Below are 19,804 nucleotides of genomic sequence, written 5' to 3'. Positions count from 1 at the left end.
GAAACAATGTATTATGTGTCATTGTTTGGTATTGAGTTTATATTTTCTCTTATTTAATTCAACTTTGTTACATATACATCTAGCCATATGGATTACATAATTTATAGTTTATTGATTTGTGATATTACAAATGGAGCTAAATGGATCCCTAAAATACAGTCAAACCAAATCCTCGAAAACACTGCTTTTGTTTGTCATGTACTTGTATGTCATACTCAATCATAAAATCTGAAGACCCAATTACTCATATGACCCTTATGACTTGTGAACTAAGGAGTTAATGGGCAACAACTGAAATCACTCAGTGCTGATCAGTCTCTCAAATGAAGTTAAATGTTTAGAAACGGTATCCCAAATCCCAGGTCGCTGATACAAACGGCTCATTTCCATTTCCGACTAGATGGCTGATGATTTCAACAAGGAATCAATAAAACATGGTATGACATCATCTCCATGAACAATTCATAGAACTGCTTTATTTTGTATTCATTCTGAATGAGTCCAAACACACACGCACATACAGCCATCTATTTATCCTCATGTATAAATAGATGAATATACACAGATATACATAAATACACATTTCTGATATGCATATTCATTTTGAAATCATGCTATGTCTCTGTCAAGGACTCTCCCTATTGGATGAGGGCACACAGCGATTTGAAAACACATACACAACACAGATCAAACAGTTGGAAGAATCCCTATTGATTTGCATGTACAGTAAAACCCACAAATCTTTCAATGTTGGATATCTTATAAAGAAACAGCTGTGGTTTATAGACCATAAATATACAGCAGCTGCATCTCAATAAACACGCTGAAGACAATGGTACAGTAAATTATGTAGATTGCAATCATTTCTTGCCCAGCAGCAAAAATAAAACCAAATAAAAATAATATTCTCCGATTCAAATGGAAAATATATCTGTATATCTTTATATATGTATTTATAATTGTATGTACACATTCTCAGGAGCACAACTATGAGAAAGAAAAATAAATACAACAGCACAAGTGAAAAAAAATATATAAACGATAGGCCTACATGTAACATTTCTCAATAAGGCAATACAAATGAACTTAAAAGCTAGACTGTACAAAATATTGCTGCTATGGTCTCCATCTGATGAATGACAGCAAACTGATTACAACTGGCCACTGCACGTCATGGGAACAAACTGATTTCTATTTTACAATGTCTGACACTGATGTTTCCTCCGGTACACACTAACACGCTCAGAAACGTACCAACCAACTGAAGACACAGTTTCTGAAGTTAGATTTTAAAAAATCAGTTTGTTGAACTTTAACATGTCTTACTTGAGAGTCCTAAGATGTCAGCCACAGAGAGACTACAGTAAACACTTACAATGACTGTGATTGACTTCACCAGCACACACGCTCACTTAATAATCATAAAAGAAATGCTGCCTAAATATCAGCCCGTGTGAGCAGAAACAAAGTAATGTATGTTTATTTGGCCTCTATCACTAGTTCATTTTCAGGTCCTCTTGATAAGTGCAAACAACATTCAACCCATTAACAAACTGCTGTGTCTCACCAAGTCAACACTGTGTGTTCATTCAAATATACAGATAACAGGTACGATATCAACTGCAAATACTACAACTGATGCTCTACATCTACAAACATTTGAAATATCCAGTCAATGGATTTCTTATTATGGAGGTGAGGGCGACCAGATATAGCAACTTTCACTGATATGCTTATTATTTTTCCACCTAAAATAAAATATGAATTTATATTGTTACAAATGATTTGTGTGCATCTGTCCAAAAATAGGGCAACACTGGAAGACATTGCAATGATGTGAAGGTTACTATAATGACTGACAATGTCTGCTGCCTTAGTGTTGTGACTGATGCCTTCGGTTATGAAGGCAGGAGTCATAAGCCTCAGCCGTTTCCACACAAGAGAAGTAGTGAAAAAAGTAGTTTAGAGTTTACACGACAAACACGTGATGTAAAAAAAACAACAGGGAAAATAAAAAGCTGCAGAGATGGAATTATAGAAAAACAAAAAGAGAACATTCTTTGGATGCAAATAAAAAAAAAAAAGAAGTACAAAAGTAACAGAAAACAGTAAAGTTTGGAATAAAATACAAATGGACAAATAAATAGAAGCGACCAGCAGTAAAAGAAGAAATTATAATGCTACGAATGAAACAACTTATGATCACTGCATATATTCACTAAAGGAAATGATGCACTTAAACCCTTTCCTCCATAAACTAAACTGCATATATTCACTACTGGAAATGTAAGGACGACAGAGTCCAGATGTCCTTTTTTTTACCAAACGATGGTTATCGGTGCAACTCCAGTTCTATGAGCACAAGCAGAGCCCTCTGACACCACAGGACCCAACACTCACTCCGCACTCAGCACACTGCAGTCTATATGTGGCAGCATGTCCTATACGCTCAGATGGACGTCACAGGCAGCAAGGAGACCTGAGCAGGACGAGCAGCGGCATTGCGAGAGTCGAGGCCAATCTTGACCCAAAGGTGAAAGTGATAATCTATCTTTTTGTGTAGTTGAACTGTCTTTCAGTTGTTTAAGCTGCTTTCCAGGTGAGGGGCAGTGAGTGGCCAAGCCTGTAGAGCCTGTCAGAGTGCTGTGCCTGTGTGAACTAGAACATCCTGTATCTGTACCTATAAAAAAGTATTCACCCCGCTTGGAAGTTATCATGTTTTATTGTTTTATAACATTGAATCGAAGGGGATTTAATGTGGCCATGAAAACTTCCAAGTGGGGTGAATACTTCTCATAGGCACAGTAAGTTACTATGGTCTTTCTTGTATGTCAAACATATAGGACTACAGCCGTATACGCACTACTGTATGTCACACATACACATTATTATTAAATTGATATAATTTGTCATTTGTCAAGGGTGAAAGGCAGGGATGGTTGGAAATCAGTGATGTTCATCACTGTCAGGATCCCCCCCCCCACCTCTCTGGTTACGCAAGTCACTTTCCCCCTCAGAGTGTTCGGTTTCTGTATGCATGTTTAAAATCCTGGTTCAGACAGAGATCCTGCTGCTACCGCTGAGGTCTGGACTTCAGACCGATGAGTCCTCTCCAATGAGACGTTCGCTCCTCTCTGCCAGAGAACAGGGCTTACTGTTGGAGACAGACAGAGTGCATGTATTAGGCAGAGTGTACACATGCTTTTATTTCCCCAGGGTGTAAACTGTGTATCTTCTCATGCATTACTTGCAATTGATAGTGAAACAGTGAGCCATCTAATCAGAGTGCATTTATAATATAAAGGGGAGACAGGAAAATAAAAGAAAAAAAACACAGCGCACACACACCCTGAGTAACTGAAAACCAGGAAAAGTGAAGATGCATTCATGTATTACACATCAAACCATAACAGTGTAAGTTTCTGAGTGAGCAGCTATGAAGTAAGAATTTCCTGAGCCAATATGAAATATCTGAATTCATCCGTATCAGCTACATAATTGCAATCAAATAGTGGCCTCTTGTGTATTTATTTGGTAAACTGGAAAATGAGAAAGCCCAACAGCCAGTTACTTTCATCATAAGGCATCATGTTTTTATGAAACAGGGATTAAGTTAGGCACGTTGTTTTTTTTATGTTTAGATATTTTCTAACATCTTTTGACACACATGCCTACCAAAACTGAATTGGTTATTAAATGACTTGATCAGGAATGTTGGCGCAAAACATGCTTGGGACATTCCTGGTGTAAAGTGTGTGAGAAGATGAATAATAAAAAGAGTAGGGGTAAAATTCAATGGCCGATGACACCTTATCAGAGCAGTATGGGCGAATGCTGCTACGCTGAACAGAGTAGACCAGCAGCCTGCGAAACAAAACCCCACATAAAACCTCAGAGCTCATTCTCATTTGACTCCACGTTTTTATCACTTTGTCTCATAGGCAGATAGCTCTATCTGGGGTGAGAACATTTAAAATTTAAATCTTAACACTCAAAATAAACTCTTTAAGTAAGCTTAAATTACAAAAAAAATGCTTAAATTAATATATAATTGCATAAAAAAGTCACCCACATTGCCTAAGATTGAACAAAATGATGTCCACGTTCTGTAAATCGTGACTCCTCTGTGAGTTTAATGTACATATCTTTAGTGTGACCATCTAGCAGCATGAGCTGTGGGAATGTGGTGATGCATGAGTGTAGCGGCTTCACGCAGGCCGATGAGCAGCTTGTTGTTGGAGGGACACAGGATGGCTGGTCGGGGACTAAATGGTCATGCGAGCTGCAAGTGACCATTTCCACCACTCATGAGGAATGGATGCTGTAATGTTGTCACGGGTTTCTGGATGCAGAGCAAGCACTTGTGAACATGAGAAGCTTGTTTTATATTTACTGTAGAAGCTTCTCACGCAGGTAAAGCTACAACTGATCCCTTCCATCCTTGTTATCACAAATGAAGACCGAACACAGCTGACTTTTTTTCCTTGTCTAAGTAATTTGTTTCTCCTGTCCTTTATATTTTAGTCCGATGCTTCTCACTTACTGTCTCTCTTTCCCAATCCCCATCTGGCAGGGCCTTAGACTCTGAGCCATAGTGTAGCGGAGAGTACACCCAGGTCCTGTCGTCTTGAGGCTGTTTTTACACACCCACCACAGCAGAGGGGACCAGAGGGACAGAGGAAAGGCCAGAGGCACAGAGACAAGCAGCAGGGGCAGGCAGGAGAAAAGACATGGGAGATCACAGGAGAAGAAAAGACAAGACAGGAAATGAAAATTAGGGATGCATATAGGAGGAAATGTTGCTGAGAGACATCGGAAAGTGTGAATTTGACATATCAAGTAGGTGTAGAAAAAAAAAGTTAAAAGAGTGTAAAAGGATGTGTTAATCCTTTTGGTGGTTAGCAGACTTGAACACAGAGATGAAAAATTTGGCAAATAACAGGTTGTAGCGGTACAGAGAAGTGCTGTAAGCATGTAAATATTAGGATGGGTCTTACTGACGTGTTTAAATGAGATTTCTTAGCGTTTGCCCCATTCGGACTAACTCTTGGGAAGCAAGGTGAAGTGTGCAGAGCGAGGGATGAGTCGCTGCATCGGCCAAACAGGGAGGATGAGGAGCGGGGAGGAGGAGGTGGGAATGGGAAGAGAGCCAGGATGCCAGGACAGTCAGACACAGAGAGCATCCTCAGTCAAAGCAAAAGCAGAACATGATGCCCCCCCCCTTCCAACAAGCACAAGTGCTCTTTGCATAATGTCTCTAAAAGTAGGTTTATTCTTACTTTAGGTACCGGCCCTTTAAGAGAGGGAAGCAGCTGCAACACGGAATGTTGTTGATGGTGATGGAGATGGGTTGATGTCACACACACATATTCACACATATTCACACACACACACAAAGCCCAGCACGTTGGAGCTAACACTATCCACACAGGTGCAATGGGGGGAAGAGGGAGGCTGTCAGCAAGCGAGGAATCAAATAGATATTACAAAGTCGATGAATACAAGAGCAACGGAATAACTGTCAAATAAGATGTCTTGTGTTTACCTGCCTCCCACACTTCACTATGTGGAGAGTAGGTATTATGTTTTAGTTTCAACACAATCACAAAAACACCGGTAGCAACTACATCACACAAACCATGACAAGCTGCAGAAACACTGTCATTTATATGTTCCATAAAAACCAACAGCTATGCACTTCACTAATCTAGTCTAATACCAAGACAGCGCCCACCTACAAGACTAGCACCATCTAACTCAGTTCTCACTTACTGGTAAACTGGACTGGCATTTTCTCCTCTGTCGGAAAGGAGAGACCACCCAGGTCCTCCCATCAGGAAACTGACAACCACATAGGTGTGTGTGTGGGACAGGGACGAACAAAAAGAGATGAGAGACAGGAAATGAGGAGGAGTGAGAAAAGTGGAAAATAAAAGAAGCATGCTGAGGTGAAAATGGAAATTGGATTATTCTGAATGTGTGTAACCCAGCAGAGATACACTGGATGAGTCAGTGTTGCCAGATAGGTTAACAAGTCTGGCAGTCATTCTGTTTTCAGAATGACTGCAACCCACTCATGAGGACAATCACAGGACCGAGAAAAAGCAGAAAAAGAGCCAGAACTGGAGAATTTGTTTTTTCAGGACTAGATGGAAACGGTGGAAGGTGAAAATGATTTAAGAGAAGGGGTTTGTGTGCGAATTGGGCAGACCAGGATAGATGATGGAGGTGAAGAAGTGACAATGAGGGAGAGTGGACTAAAGAAGAAAAAAAATATGATGTGGAGGACAGAGGTGAAAGAGGGCAGAGCGGGAATCTTGGAAAGTGAATGTGGAGACTGCTGATACTTGTTGAATAATTTAGTCACGAGCCACTCTGGGGAACCTTTAAAGTGATGAGACACACACACACACACACACACACACACACACACACCACACACACACACCTGTGTCCCTCCGTGACGTGAGCGATCCCTCCAATCTCACAGCTGAAAGATGTGCTGTGTTTTCTCTGAGGAGTTACATGATCACAAATGCTGCCATGTCTTGTATGAAAATTGAAACATTTTCACTGACCCTTCGTTGTGCACTGTAATTTAAAGCTTTGAAAAACACGGTCATTTAACACCAACTACTGGACGATCCTGCAGTTTGTCTGTACACTTAACAGAGGGCAGCAGCAGAGCATCATTTTGTTGTATAAAAAGAAATGCTAGTTGCTCGGCATTATGAGGACTGACATCTGATTTATTTTCTCTTGCAAAAACTCAAGGTAGCAAACCAAACCCAATAATAAAATAAAGGAAATGTGCTTAAATGCAGAGTCAAGTTAAAGCATATTAAATGTGATTGTACTGTACTCTTCAGTCCGTTTTCTTTTGCAGTATTGTTTGCAATTTGCTTTCTTCTCTCTTACAATCATAATAGACTTAAAGGACAAATTCGGCAAAAAATGAACCTAGGGGTTAATAACTAACGTGTCCGAGTTTGACCGTTCTCTGGGATATGTTTTCATGATAATCGAATGTGACCAGTTTTATCGCAAACCGCTAATTAGCTTATAACACTAGTCGTCGGGGCACGGCTAAAGTAAAAAGAAATCGCTATTTCTATATCACTATCTATAACGAGGCTCAAAATAGCACCACACTTCCACGGTAGCATAATGAGGGTCCCTATATGTAAACCGAAGCATTGAGAACTTTGTAAGTGTACAGACAGTTTATTAAAAAGATAGTTTAGAAAGACAGTACCGTTCACGTATACATGCGGGCGCCATCTTGGGAAAACAGTCCGACCAGTCGAATGCAGAACGCCGTGCATTTACATGTAGGGACCCTTATTATGCTACCGTGGAAGTGTGGTGCTATTTTGAGCCTTGTTAGTGGTATAGAAATAATGATTTATTTTTATTTTACCCGTGCCCTGATAATTAGCGTTAGAAGCTAATTAGCGGTTTGCGATAAAACTGGTCACATTCAATTAGCATAAAAACATATCCCAGAGAATGGTCGAACTCGGTACACATGTTATTAACCCCTAGGTTCATTTTGCGCAGGATTTGTCCTTTAAATGTACAAGCAGCAATTATGTAAGCAATGGATGAATAATGTCAACTGAAAATACTGACAATTCACAATAATACTTTTTTTTTTTTTACAATAACACTGAAATTGTTCAGTGGTTCTTGCTTTTTCTGTGTGAAAGTTGTGGATCAGCACATGACGCATTTAACAATGGAAAAAAACCATGCAGAAACGTGAGTTGTGTGGGATGTAAAAAGTGATGATGAAGATAGCAGAAACAGACAGGGAGCACCAAGGCTGATCAGATGGCGAGTTGACTGACTGAGCTGCTGAGTGAAGCCACAGAGATGCTAAAGGTTTAAATGTACCTGTCCATGATCCATATACAAGACATGTGAAGCTTTCAACCTCAGTTTGGATCTATGGCAGCGTTTTAACAGCTGATGAAACAACTTACTTTCACTTGGTCAGTCCCTAAAAGCCCCTAGTGACTGCAGCACCTGCAGCGTGTTTCTGTGTAGTTACACTTCAGGGTGTGCACAGTGTCACTTCCCCTCATGCAGCGCTACAGAGCCCCTGCTGCTACAGAGAGTGTCAGGCTTTTGAAGCATGCACTAGGCATCAGCCAGAGACAGTCAGACGATAGGGCTCTTAGATAACTAAGGGAGCTCTTTGACTAACCTGTTGGCCATTAAGATTTCTTGATCCACAGGGTGAGAGGGTGTTTGATTCCTGATAAGAGAAACCCAGTAATAGTGCGGCCAGGTGGGACCGTTTCTATCTGTAACTGTGATCACTGGCCCTCTCTATCCTCCACCTGACACCCATACATTCATTTATAGCTGTGCCTTTGGGCACATTAAGAGCTGCCAACACAACACTATCTGATGGTAGCCAGTTGCTTTAAGAATTTAAGATTCTGTAGACTGAACATATGCACACTGCACAACTTTAGTTGTTTTTCCACACAAAATGAGCTGCTGTGTGTTTCTGCAGCCTTGCTGGCGATTATATTAGACAGGAACTCCAAAGTGATGTTGACAGACTGACATGCTCTGCAATCACTCCAAACCATAGTGCACCCTGCAATACACTGTGTTTAAAGTGATGGTTCGGTGTAATTTCACCCTAGGCTGCTTTGCACCATGACCTCGAGCCAAACATCCCCCCATAAGCTTTTTTCCCTTGTTATAACGTTGGTCGAGTTAGCGTTATCAGCTGGTTAGCTTAGTGCAGGCGCTAATGGATCCACGTTTGTAGCTCAAAAAGAACCCCACTCTGTTCTGTGTGTGATCTCGCGCGATAGCGTGGTAGCAGCCAAGAGGAGTATCCATCAGGCAAGTGTTATTTAAATATACTTCTGGTGTAGTTATAAACTTTCTAATGCCTCGTTTTACATAAACTATCTGTAGACGTTTGGTATCATTCCGGGCATTATTAGTGGGGTACTTTACAAGCTACAAACGTGGATCCATTAGCGCTTGCACTAAGCTAACCAGCTGATAACGCTAACTCAACCAACATTATAACAAGGGAAAAAAGCTTATGGGGGGTTGTTTGGCTCGAGGTCAAGGTGCAAAGCAGCCTAGGGTGAAATTACTCCGAACCATCATTTTAACTAAATAATTACACATTTTGGGAAATACGCTTATTCTGTTCTTATTCTTTCTTGCTGTGAGTTAGATGGGAAGATTGATACAACTCTCATGTCTGTACGCTACATATGAAGCTAGAGCCAGCAGGCGGTTAGTTTAGCTTAGCATAAAGACTAAAAACAGGGAGAAACGGCTAGCCTGGGTCTGTCCAAAAGTAAGAAAACCAGCCTACTAGCACCTCTAAAGCTAACTAACATGTTTGATTTGTTTCTTTCATCTGTACAAAATAAAACCAACAGAAAGCTAAGTGCAAAAACGACAGATGTGCCAGATATTTTTTGGCCAAACGCAGCAACTTCCTGGACACTTGTCATCAATGTGAGGTTGCCAGGCAAGCAGCAAAGACCCAGCCAAGAAATAGTCCAGCACATAGTCCCCCCTGCTTTCACACTTTTATAATAAGCTAAGCTAAGCTAAGTGGCTGCTGGCTTTCACTTTACCATTCAGACATTAAAGTGGTGTCAATCTTCTTGTGTAACCCTCTGCAAGAAAGTGAATAAGCATATTTCCCAAAATGTCAAACTGTTCCTTTAACTGAATACACCACACACTGCAAGCAATAACTGCACACACGGTTGTTCCCATACAAGCCTGAGTCGCTACTCCCGTTCTGCGGTCCTTCTGTCAACGCCTCTGTGGGAGATCATATAGCTGAGTCCTTAACTTTATGATCATAAATACATTGATTATTACAAATATATCTTATATCAGCCAATACACATTGACACTGAAGGATGATTGGATGGCTAAAGAAAAAACAGATGAGAAGTGATGGGAGCTAGTCCTAGTCTGAGATGTGCTTACTTTCTTAACAGGGATTTAAAAGAATGTGTGTGTGCATGCACTGCAATGTGCAGTGTGTGTGTGTGTGTGTGTGTGTGTGTGTTGAGGGTTTTACTTTACTTACAAAGTAGATATCTGTGATTGGCACATCATCTTCATCATCGACTGAAGCCTGGCTGGTGCACCCTGAACCGGACATCTGGCTGGCCCTGTCTGCCTCCATCACTACCTTGGGACTGGACGGGGCTTCAATGGCTGCCCCTGAACAAGAGGGAGCAGCTGGGGCAGACAAGGAGGAGGAGGAGGCCGCTTCAGGTGCTGGTGAAGAGCTGGAGGGTGCTGCTGCAGCGGCGTCGGCAGCCTCTGTGCCAGCTCCTTCCTCGACCTCACTGGAAATGGGATTGAGTTAGTGTTGACCTGTTTTTTTTAAAGTCTGACACTGTGGGACCTCCCCTTAGACAAAACTGAGACAACTACACCCCGTAATAATGCTTTGGGGGTATAAACAGTGGGTGTAATATTGCCATGGATTCAGTTACGCTTTGGGTTACCAGGTGTTTTTTTATTTTATTTACAATTGGCAAATTAGCGCCATCAAAAGTAAGCACAATTAGCTATTTTTGCAATTTACGCATAAGTGTACAGACAAGCATCAGTGGATTACTTTGATACTGAAGAAAACTTAAAAACTTGAGTTCTCAGGCAAGTTTTGCAGTTATAAGGAGTCCATTTTTCCTATGATTTATAAATGTATTTTTATGGATGTTTATTCACAATTCACATCAGAGATAATGATATCCCCGGAAAGTGTAAGTCACACTGATTCTATAATATGTGTATGTGTATCCTTTCTGTGTGTCCAGACTGGACTGAGTCAAGACTCTCAGAAGGAGTGTGATTTTTGATGCAAATTGTGCCAATCACACATGCTAAGGTTTATTTATTTATTTTTAAGATTATATTTTGGGCATTTTTAGGCCTTTCTTCATACAGGACTGCTGAAAACATGAAAGGGGAGAATGACATGCAGCAAAGGGACGCAGGACAGAGTCGAACCTGCGGCCGCTGCATCGAGGAGTCAACCATGACCCCATGACCTGTGTCACGGCCACTGCTGCAACTGTTGACTGTGTTGATAAGTAGGCCAAACAACAATAACAAGCTTCCTGTTGTTTTGAGAACACATGCACCTGTCCATTTCACATTACACAGTATCTTTACCTTATATCCGGTGTAGAAATACAAGTACGTATGGCTGCACGTTCCTTAATACGTTACATGATTTAAAAAATAATATTGTGAATATTATATAGAAATATTGTGTAGTCATTCTTACAACGGCTCTGTGTAGTATAAGGACAAAATAAACAAGGTTGCCTACACACAGACACACATACAGCAGTTGCCAACACCGAGAGCCATTAATTGGGTCACTTAACATTGCCACTTTCCTGCAGCAGGACACAGGAACAGGACCAAGCTATCAGAGCTAAAACTCAACAGATGTGTGTGTGGGTGTTTGTGGTTTAGTTGCTTAAGCTCAAATATTTGGCCAACAAGGTTTGTGCTGCCACAATCCTTTATTGTTCCTGGCCAGATCATCAGCGATTAGAAAGCTTCTCAGCGTCTGTGTTTGAGCTCAGCTCCACCAGAGGAAAAGCCCAGCAGTTGCTCACTGAGGCAAACAAGCTGAGCTGGCATCTCAAAGAGAGAACTGATTGGCTGAATAATTGAGGGGGATAAGATGGGGGTTGCAATGAAGAATGTCTCTCTTTCCTACCATCTCTCATTTTATTTAGATATACATACCTTTGTCTCCCCATCTTTCATTTGCTGCTGTTCCCTTTCTCTATATTTAGTTTTTTTCTCTCATTTACAAAGACTATTTTTGTCTTTCTCACCCCCCCCCAGTCTTACTTCACACATGAATCTTTCTGTCTAATCTTCTCTTTAGTCCTCCCATTTCCCTTTCTCCGCTCCATCTCTCTCTCCTCACACCCATCCAACCACATCTTGCAGCTGCAGGTGAGGCAGCTCAGAGGAGTCGGTTCAGTCAGATGGTTATTTCAGTCGCCCGTCGCCGTCTCGCCAGCTACTTCGAGACCCCCCTGGCCATAAGTCTAGCCACTGCCTTCTTCACCATCAGACCCAAATATTCACTTGGTTTCCCTTGGCAACCACACCCTGATCCTGACCTAACCCCGGCGTAAAATGTGAGCCCCACTGCCACGTTCCAATCGGTTTGAACTGAGTTTATTTCATGCAGATTTCACAAATGGTTTTTGTATGTGATGTAGTGTTTTCTTTCTCTGATGCAGTTTCACTTTAAAATGAATCTAAAATGCCGAACCAACTAACATTAATTAGAAAACCAGGTTAGAACATGGAAAAGTGTCAGGTCATCCCAGCTTCATGGGAGCAGCCCCAGGCCTGCAGGCACCCCGCGGTGTCGCCCCATAAATAAACACACACTGCTGGTACACACAACGCAAATATTTACATGCATCTGTGCACTGTCTCATGACCTAATTAAGTAGATGCCTGCAGCCAGTTTCTGTCCATAATAGAGGACCCCAGAGTCCAATAAAACAGCTTTCAGCGTTTATGTGTAACATGTCAGGAACTGTGTGCGTGTGTGTGTGTGTGAGGCATGTGAGATGTGCTTATCTAACAGCTGGCTGAGCCCAGATGATACAGCAGGTTATTTATAGTTCAGCGTCAAACTGAGTCATGTTGGTGATCGAGGTCGTGTAGGGCTCATACGATCTCTACAGCTTATCCATCCTGTATTCTGAGAGTGTTTGACAGAGCTGACTCCTTTTGTCATCCTATACAGACAAGTGTGTTATGGTTATATTCATGGTCTATACTGTATATTTCACATTATGGAGACAAAGAGACATCATTTTCATTTAAATATATTTTTTCACTTTTCACATAATTCAAGTCATTTTGGTTCGTTTGAATTTCTGTCATGTCATGAAGGATCTGACACCATTGTTATTACCATCCTTCGCATGTGTTCCAGAAGTTGTGGATCAGAACATGTTTAAGTAAATAATTATGGGTGCTGTCATAGCTTCTTAGGATTTCTTGCATTAGTTATTGTCTGAGGAGCAGCTCTAGGATTTGACTCCAGATGACATTGTCTCTTCAGTCTGTTCAGTTAATAGTTAACACTCAAATTCGTTGATTTAAAGAAGAGCGCTGTAAAGTATTATACCATTTGTGAATTTTATTGTTCTATTTTGGCAAATAATACCTTAAAACCAAGGAGTGATCTACCCTATTGTTACAAACAAGTGCATCAGATCCACAGCCGTGCATTTATTTCTCCCATGTCTTATTTGTCTCATTCATTAGACTACACGACATGTTTTGATGCACTGTAGAATCTAGACGTGGTCACACATTATTGGGGAAATCCATTGGGTTCAACATTATGTTGTTGGTGTACCTGGTTTCAGGGGAAGGCTGTGGAACGGAAAGGGTGGGCTCGCTGTCGCGTCTCTTCAACTCCACCTCCACTGTGATGGTCTGCTGATCATCCTCACGCACCCGCAGCTCCTCCTGGGTCCTGAACACAAACAAACACACACAAACAACACGCACAGAGGTGTGAAGCGTGAAGAACGAACACGGCCCACATCTTAGCAACAGGAAGAACGGGCCTTCTCATAAACACACCGACCAACAGGCTGACCTCACATTTATCTCCTCTACCCACCCACCACACCCACAAATGTCTAAAGCTGTGAAAACATGAAGCTAGCAGGCCTCACGACTTTGTAAAAACAGCTCAGTTAATCCTGCTTCCAAAAGGTTTATGAAGTGAAAGTAGCATTCATGCTCCCAAACTCACCTTCCGTCATGGGTGAGAGACTGGGTGTGCCTCCTGGAGACAGAGAACATAGTGTTAGTACAAGCTGTACGCTGTATGACAACTGCAGCAGCTAGCTGACATGCAAAATGTTGGTGTGGCTGTTTAAAAAACTCACATGAGCAACTACTGACTCCACAATATGAAGTCTCTTAGATGAAGTTGTAAATAAAGGTCTAAAAAATTTCCCTTTATGAGGTTTTTTAACATTAATATGAGTTCCCCCAGCCTGCCTATGGTCCCCCAGTGGCTAGAAATGGTGATAGGTGTAAACCGAGCCCTGGGTATCCTGCTCTGCCTTTGAGAAAATTAAAGCTCAGATGGGCCGATCTGGAATCTTGCTCCTTATGAGGTCATAAGGGGAAAGGTTACCTCCCCTTTCTCTGCTTTGCCCGCCCAGAGAATTTGGCCCACCCACGAGAGAGAGAGAGAGACATAATGGCTTTCAAATGAGAAACGTGGCAGTTGGTTAAGGACATGAAATTAATGTTACTCTATTTGATTGCAATGTATAAGTCCAGTGTTTCAAAGTGTGCGTGTGTGTGTTGGCACCTGTAGCGGGGGTTCTCGGCAGTGTCAGAGGGGGATCTCTCGGGGATGGACAGAGAGGTGGTGGAGGAGAGGGTGGTGGCAATTGATGCTGTGGTGGCCTCTTCAAACGATGGAGGAGTACATGAAAGAAGATCTGGTCGCCCTGCAGGACGAGAGAGAGACACACATATTATTATATTTTATTTATTTATCACTTATTTCACTTTATTTTTTAAAGATTATTTTTTTGGGGGCTTTTCCACCTTTAATGGACAAGACAAAGAGGGGGAAGACATGCAGGAAATCGTCACAGGTCGGAGTCGACATCCCTGGAACTCTGCGTGGAGGTATAAACCTCTAAATATATGTCCGCCTGCTCTACCCACTGATCCAACCCGGCCACCTTATTTCACTTTTTCTGAAGCGATGTTCTGCTTGTGTAGCCTTTTGATTCCCATGGCAACAGATAACTGTCATTTACCAAGGGTCGGAACCATCAGACGTGTTATTGTTTACAAAAGGAGACTGCGAAACATTTTCATGTCACGTGAACAGAAGCTGCGTTCCTTCTCAATGTGACCTGAACTACATTTTACTCTGAGATGCAGTGAACTGTACAGAAAACAGGACTGTATCTGTCTGCAGGCAAAGTCAAAACTCTAACCACTGATGGTGGTAAATTCTGGTAAATCTGTATCTGGGCGTGGCCTCTGTTTTTCTATTATCTTTGTCTGGTGATATGGTGTACAGCGTATACTATACAGGAGTTACCCTCATCCTCCAGCGTCGGGAAGCTGCGAGCTCCTCTCAGGTCGTAGATGTTTTCGTCTCGCTCCGAGGGGAGCTGGCTGGCTGACCAGGCTGCACCAGGACCAGCACACTTAGGCACTGACAACGACACACGGCCCTTCTTGGATGGCGATGACTTCAGAGCTGAGGGACAATGCACAATCACACATTCATTAACTCAGAAAAACATGGACGTGTGGTATGGTATAGTATATTGTTCTGTCAGAATAAAAGATAAAACCTACGTTTAAGTCAATCAACTTTTATTACAACAACCCCTTTTCTAGTAGATGTCTTTTTTCCTTTACTCTTTTTTTAAGAAAGCCACTTTGTATTTGGTTGGAACGCTCTTATTTCTGCGTTTGGGCCGGGTTGGAGTGGATAACTGGGAAAGTTCTGCGTCTATGAATAAACTATATATTTTTTTTTCTGATTTACAGTCTGATGTTATACTTAAAAAATTAAAATTGCAAGTCATAAAAAATGTTTAAACAAGTTTGTCCACACAAATCTCAGCAAATCTAAACATCAGACTGAGTACAGCTATCAGTGCAGCAGATGAATCTGACGTGTTAATCAGTGGCAAAATATTTCTGAATGGCTACATGATACACAGGATCTCTACATTGTAAGGCTGCAGCATAACAAGGCAATTTAAATTGTGAGTTGTAGTAGAAACTAAAAGGTTTCAAAATTACATCTGCCCCCTGAATTATTTCTTTGTGGGTAAAAATCTTTGGAAGGAGATGAAAAAGAAAGCCGCACAAGGATCAAATGGATGTTTAACTCTCATTTGACACGAAGCAGCGCCTAATAAGGCAGTTAGCTGCTGCATCTGATTTTCCTGTCAAGGCTCGGTAGTAAAAGAGACAAAAGCCTAGCATCTGACATTTGCGTCTGTGTCTCTGTACTGACTATGTAAGGCATTGTCTCGATGCAAATGGAACTCACAGGAGCTCTTCTTGAAAACTGTGCTGCTCATGAACTTGAAGAACCTGTCGGCGTAGAAGCCTGGCCGGTGGACTGATACAGTGTCCTGAGGGAGAGTCCGAGAGATTAATGAGACAATCAGTGCGTGAATAAAATGATCAAACCAGTGCTTACAGTAGATGAACCCGTCTATTAGTCCCTTTAGTTCCCTATTTCAGTCATTCTTTTCTCTAGGTCAAACCACCATAGAAAAAAAGACAAATGACAGGCAGACACGCAGTCAGACAAGGGTACAGACACGTCTCTTCATTATTTATGTTGCAGCAGACTGAGATCACACTGCCAGCAGACTGACAGATGACACTTGGTGTTTGGTTTAGACTGATAGAAGGAAGGAGGGAGGCATGAAGGAGAGTGAGGAAGTGACAGCAGTTTTTTTTCTTCTTCTTTTTACATCAGCATCACTGGACTTTACTATGAGTAACGTCTTTGAATGCATTCACCTAACTGAGGCGACTGTATGTAACAAAGATAGAGTGTGCAGTACCTATAATAATCAGCAGTGACGCACAGGAGGCTGTTACGGGCTTGCTTGCTCTCCCACGTATATCTTGCGTATGAGTGTGTTTCAGTGTGGGAGTGTGGAGTGAGTAAGGAGAGGTTGATAGGATGGATTCTATCTTGAGAAATATCTGGTGATTGTGTAAACCCCAGAGTAGATTAAGAGAAGGGGGGCGCTTTTCTATCATCCCTTTGCTTATCACACCACAGGGATGTGCTTGGCAAGCTTCAGCTACATTTATGCAACAAAGCCTGTGACCCTGGCAGCACACCATAAATACATGTTGCATGTAGGCTGGTATGAGCTGCCACTCCTCATGGTTCAGGTTTGTTCATGGAAGTATACTAAAAACGAATGTGATCATGATTTTGTTGATATTAAAATATTTGTGTGAGTTTATATGTGGCATTTTGATGCCCACACATTTCTTTTCATAATGTATAAGGAGATTGTTTCAGAAACCAAAAAGACAGGCATTCATACAAATATACGTGCACTTTTAATTAAAGAGTAAAAAGTCCTGTCATCAGGAGAGTGTGCAACATATTCAAGTTCAATAAAGGCCAACTGTTCATAAAGCTGATTTTATACAAGAAAAACTCAGTAATAGCCAATCTTTTGACAATGGCAAAACATAATGAGAATGAACTTGTATGGAGCACACATCTATATTAAATATTAGCTCAATAAAAGAAAACTGTGGCTGGTGATAGGCGTAGAATTCCCATTTTAATAACCCATTGCTCTGCTTAAAGCTGACGTCTAATAAGCTTTAATAATCAAACACAACCATAGACAATGATGTGTTTAGATAGAGCTGTAACTTCCTCAACAACTGTGTGTGTGTGTAAGTACAGGGAGGGCAGAGAGATTTAGCTGTACAGGTTGAAAGAGAGCAAAATGGACAGGTAAGGGAAGAGACAAGCTGACAGAAGATTCACAGACAGTTCTTCAAAACAATAAAGTTTGCCAGACTTAAAGCTAATAAAAGTCCTCACAGACACAAAGAACTGGAAAAATGCTTAAGGCAATCGTTTATAGGATCTGGGCCTCGCTAAAAGTAACTATCCTAAGGGAGTGCCAGACTGTCTGTAAGCAAAACCAGTCACCTAGTTGGATAATGCGATACAAGAGAGAGTTAGGACTTTGATATATTTTTCGATTATCTGTTAAGAAAAGACTGAAAACATGTGTCCGAAATATGTACTGAGTGTCTATGTAAGAAGCTATAAAAAAACTCACCCCGTCATGAACCAAAGCCTTCCATGTGTGCTCCAGCTTCTTGATTAGCCTGCAGAAACAAAGAGAAGCACACACACTGATACACTCATCTATATATATACTGTATGTGTGTGTGTGTGTGTGTGTGTGTGTGTGTGTATGTGTATGTGTATGTGTATATATATTTATATTTATATATATATATATATATATGACTACTGTGTTGATCACCTGTAGGATTGCAGGATGTCAATGATTCCGACGTAGAGAAGAAGTCTCTCCCCTCTTCCATTCACAGCTGGGATACCGCCCATCCTGAAATGATGAGAAATATAAAGCTGGAATTAAAAGAATGTCATGAGGTCTGTGCATTTGGATGCTCTTAATGTCCAGTCAACCCTCCCTGCAGATGCGGAAGGTGTATATAAATCCCAGCTAGATGGCTAGATTTAAAGCCTGCAGTACTCCGGAGATGGGAACTACAGCTTTACAGACTGGGATAATATTATGTGCTCTGGTTCTTTTCACTAAAATGTAAAAAGAATTATTATTATTATATTATTTGGAGTCATTCAGACTACGTTCACTTATTCATGCAAACTAATCTCACGTAGACTAAAGCAACTTCCTTCACTCCTGTCTTAATTTTATAGCTAGCAGGTTTTGGCCTCCAGCCATACTGCCGACCTTTTAATCCACACCGAACCTAAGCACAGCCGGAGATCTTCTGGCACTGCTGACTGCTTGACGGCTAAATCTCAAGTTCACCATCAGGGTCACTTGAAAGTGGAGCAACCTGCTTCCGTGTCGACTTTTATATCCCCCATGTTTGAACACTCTTGTTTGAACTTTTTAGACTAGAAGAGACCCACTTATGCTGAAAATTGTTACAACAGTTTAAAAATGTCAATTGTTTGCTTGTGAAATATTGTATGGGAGTTGCAGTTTAAATATAAGCACTAAAAGTGTGTCGGTTGAAGTTGAAGCGTTGAAAGGGCTTGAAGTGTCAGTTGAAGTGTAAGCATTAAAAAGTGTAAATTGTTTAATAAGAAGAGTTTGAAGAGGCTTTTTTGTCTACTGTCGGTAGAGAGAGTAACAGATGAAAGCAAGTGCTGATGAATAAAAGTTTATTACTTTTTATTTATATTCCACTTGATTTATTATTTATATAGCATGAAAGTACAAGTCTGAGACATGCACTCTCCCCTTTTTTTTAATCTCCCAGCAGTCACATTTATCACCCGGTTCTTTTGTTCTTTTTGCCAACAACCTGCGGTCCCTCTGTCTGAACTCACGTGTCGTCAGTGTCGATGGACCCTCCGCAGGCCGCTCCTCCCTGGATGGACTCCATGGCGGTGGAGTACAGGGCCTTCTGCTGGGCCACGGGCCTCTTCTCATCGCTTTCGCCCTGGGAGCCTTCCATCTGCCTCTCCCTCTCTGCCTGGTCCATGTTGTGAACCCCGAGCAGCAGACTGTAGTCCATAATCTTAAAGCTTTCCAGCACCTGAGCAAAGGACATATACAGACAGGTGTCCAATGCGCAGTGACTGACAGACACGTAGGGCTGGGCCATAGGGAGAAAATCACATATCACGATATTCTTGACCAAATACCTCGATATCGATATTGCGGCGATATTCTAGGGTTGACAATTGGTCCTTTAACAAAATACCTTCACACTTAGATTTTAGATAAATAATCATCAGTAATGAAAAGGCAAATAATAGAACAGTCTGGTAAGTTCAGAAAAGTACATCACTTTACTGTAATGCAGCCTTTAAAACCGGTAAAAGACAACACTTATGTCATATCACGATATTGCCATATCCAAAATCTAAGACGATATCTAGTCTCATATCACGATATCGATATAATATCGATATATTGCCCAGCCCTACAGACACGTGAAGTATGAATCTGGGTGA

The 19,804-nt window shown here is 41.4% G+C and overlaps 1 protein-coding gene across 7 annotated transcripts in view; it reads right to left on the bottom strand.

Moving 5' to 3' along the window:
- Positions 1-440: 440 nt before the first annotated feature.
- Positions 441-19,804, bottom strand: part of pip5k1ca (phosphatidylinositol-4-phosphate 5-kinase, type I, gamma a) — a 56,424-nt gene continuing 37,060 nt past the window's right edge. The window contains exons 8-19 of one of the 7 annotated variants that reach the window (XR_005640192.1): positions 19,175-19,383; positions 18,111-18,194; positions 17,901-17,949; positions 16,118-16,202; positions 15,149-15,310; positions 14,399-14,540; positions 13,829-13,861; positions 13,424-13,543; positions 10,091-10,355; positions 9,771-9,816; positions 4,544-4,633; positions 441-3,154 (exon numbers count right to left, since the gene is read on the bottom strand). Coding sequence is in view for 6 of the 7 variants with exons in the window: in XM_039810596.1 (XP_039666530.1) it covers positions 4,514-4,633; positions 5,773-5,841; positions 10,091-10,355; positions 13,424-13,543; positions 13,829-13,861; positions 14,399-14,540; positions 15,149-15,310; positions 16,118-16,202; positions 17,901-17,949; positions 18,111-18,194; positions 19,175-19,383 (1,338 nt within the window). In the remaining variant the exon portion in view is untranslated. The other 6 variants (XM_039810597.1, XM_039810600.1, XM_039810601.1 and 3 more) reach the window with 6 other exon arrangements.

The sequence above is a fragment of the Perca fluviatilis genome, chromosome 9 (assembly GCF_010015445.1).
Source record: "Perca fluviatilis chromosome 9, GENO_Pfluv_1.0, whole genome shotgun sequence".
Taxonomy (NCBI): domain Eukaryota; kingdom Metazoa; phylum Chordata; class Actinopteri; order Perciformes; family Percidae; genus Perca; species Perca fluviatilis.
The sequence above is the reverse complement of the archived record's forward strand: the minus strand, read 5'-3'. Positions and strand labels throughout refer to the sequence as shown.